Source organism: Aptenodytes forsteri, unplaced genomic scaffold (assembly GCF_000699145.1).
Source record: "Aptenodytes forsteri isolate BGI_AS27 unplaced genomic scaffold, ASM69914v1 Scaffold492, whole genome shotgun sequence".
Lineage (NCBI taxonomy): Eukaryota > Metazoa > Chordata > Aves > Sphenisciformes > Spheniscidae > Aptenodytes > Aptenodytes forsteri.
In genome coordinates this window covers 771,995-773,793 of record NW_008794172.1, presented here as the reverse complement: position 1 = coordinate 773,793, position 1,799 = coordinate 771,995, and the positions used below count along the sequence as shown (strand labels likewise).

General features: G+C 67.4%; 1 protein-coding gene across 1 annotated transcript; it reads left to right on the top strand.

Moving 5' to 3' along the window:
• Window positions 1–492: 492 nt before the first annotated feature.
• Window positions 493–1,305, top strand: HCRT (hypocretin neuropeptide precursor). Its single transcript, XM_019473029.1, has one exon. The coding sequence runs from the start codon at window positions 831–833 to the stop codon at window positions 1,146–1,148; it is 318 nt and encodes a 105-aa protein (XP_019328574.1). The 5' UTR covers window positions 493–830; the 3' UTR covers window positions 1,149–1,305.
• Window positions 1,306–1,799: the final 494 nt, after the last annotated feature.

Sequence of the window (1,799 nt, the reverse complement as noted above, 5' to 3'; positions counted from 1 at the left end):
GAAGACCCCAGGAAGGATGGAGGTGCCCAACGCCAAGGTGGGGCTGGGGCACTGCAGCCTGTGGGGCCAGGAAGGCAGCGATGGGGGGGAGGCTGGGATGTGGGGTTGGGGGTCTGGGGGTGCGGGAGGGCCTGGCTGGTTCCTTGGGAAGCCCCAAGCGCGCAGCTCCTCCCCAGGGCTCCCCGACCACGGCCAGCAGCTGATCGGGGGGCTCAGCCCCACGTGGGCTCCTCAGGAGCGAGCTGGGTGTGTGGTGCCTGCGGCATTGAGCGCGGGTGCTCTTGCTGCTCATCCCATGGCACTCAGCGGTAAGGGGAGGGTGTTTGCAGTGGCTGCCTTGTGCCGGAGTAGGGCAGGCGTGCCAGTGAGTGCACGCGCGTCTGGCTGCTGGTCGGGGCGTGGGTGGGGGCCATGGTCGCTGGGGCTGGGGAGGGCATGGGGAGCAGCACTACCAGCTCCCCTGGGAGTGCGGTGCTGGCCATACCCCAGGGCGCCGAAGGGTGATGCTCCAAGTGCACCCCGGGTGTGGGGCTGGGCCCCTGTGGCAGCAGGGACAAGCAGACAGTGCTGCAGCAACCAGGGCAGATGGGAGCTGAGACACTGGTGGGCACGGCAGGACCAGGGGGCAGCCCTGGGGCTGTGCAGCGCTCCCCTCTCCAGCACTGCCGGCTGCCCTGCACTGATGCTGCCCATTGCTCCGGCAGCTCCAGCGAGCTTCCTGCCTCTTGCTCCTGCTCCTGCTCTGCTCCCTGGCCGCTGGCCGGCAGAGTCTGCCCGAGTGCTGCCGGCAGAAGACCTGCTCCTGCCGCATCTATGACCTCCTGCACGGCATGGGCAACCACGCCGCCGGCATCCTCACGCTGGGCAAGAGGAAGAGTGTCCCGCCGGCATTCCAGAGCCGGCTCTACCGCCTGCTGCACAGCTCTGGCAACCATGCTGCTGGCATCCTCACCATGGGCAAGCGCGGGGAGCACCCTGGCACCGCCTGCCACAATGCATTGGGCTGCCCTGCAGGCACGGATGCCCAGCCGATGCCAGCCCTGCGGGGCACTGATGCCAGCCCTGCCAGCGCCAGGGAGTGCCAGGGACGCTCGGAAAAGGACCTGACCAAGAGCCAGGCCCAGGAAGCTGCAAAGAGCTTTTACTGAGAGGTGTGGGGGCAGCGGGAGCAGAGAGGGTATCCCTGGGGGGATGGACCCCAGGGACACACGCCCAGAGCTCGGTGTAAATAGCACTTTTACATACCTCCTCCTGGCCCTGGCTGAGCCTGCTCAGGGCACCGCAGGCACCGCTGGCCTTTTACAATAAATGGTAGCCTGATGTTACTTGGCTCTGCCTTCTCTCTGGGGAGGGGCCAGGGGGGCACAGCTCTGCTCTGGGGCAGCCGGCGAGGTCGGTACCTTCCTCTGTGGTGCCTGGACATGGACTCATCTGTGGTGCCTGCACTGGGGGCATGCGTGGGCCCAGCTGGGTGGATGCAGGACAAGAACTGGAGCGAACCGAGCCTTGACCAGGCTGCCTGGGAGCGGGGGGGGGGTGGTGTTTGTGAAGTCCCCGTAAAAGGCTCAGAGCATCCCCCACCACAGCACCAGGGACCCTCTGGTGACCCTCCTGTGGCCACAGGTCCCTGATATCCACCCCACCCCACCACCCTCCCACCACCTTGTCCTCGTGCAGGGTCCTGAGGAGGGCTCTGGCTGGGTCCTGTCACCCCTGGGTGCCCCTCAGGGGGTTCTGCAGGGCACGGCCTTGCCCTGCAGTCCCCCGGCTGAGCCCCAAGCAGCGGGGCTGGGGCTGGT

Coding starts and splice junctions, on each gene's coding strand:
- HCRT (XM_019473029.1), top strand. CDS start 831: ATGGGCAACCACGCCGCCGGCATCCTCACGCTGGGCAAGAGGAAGAGT.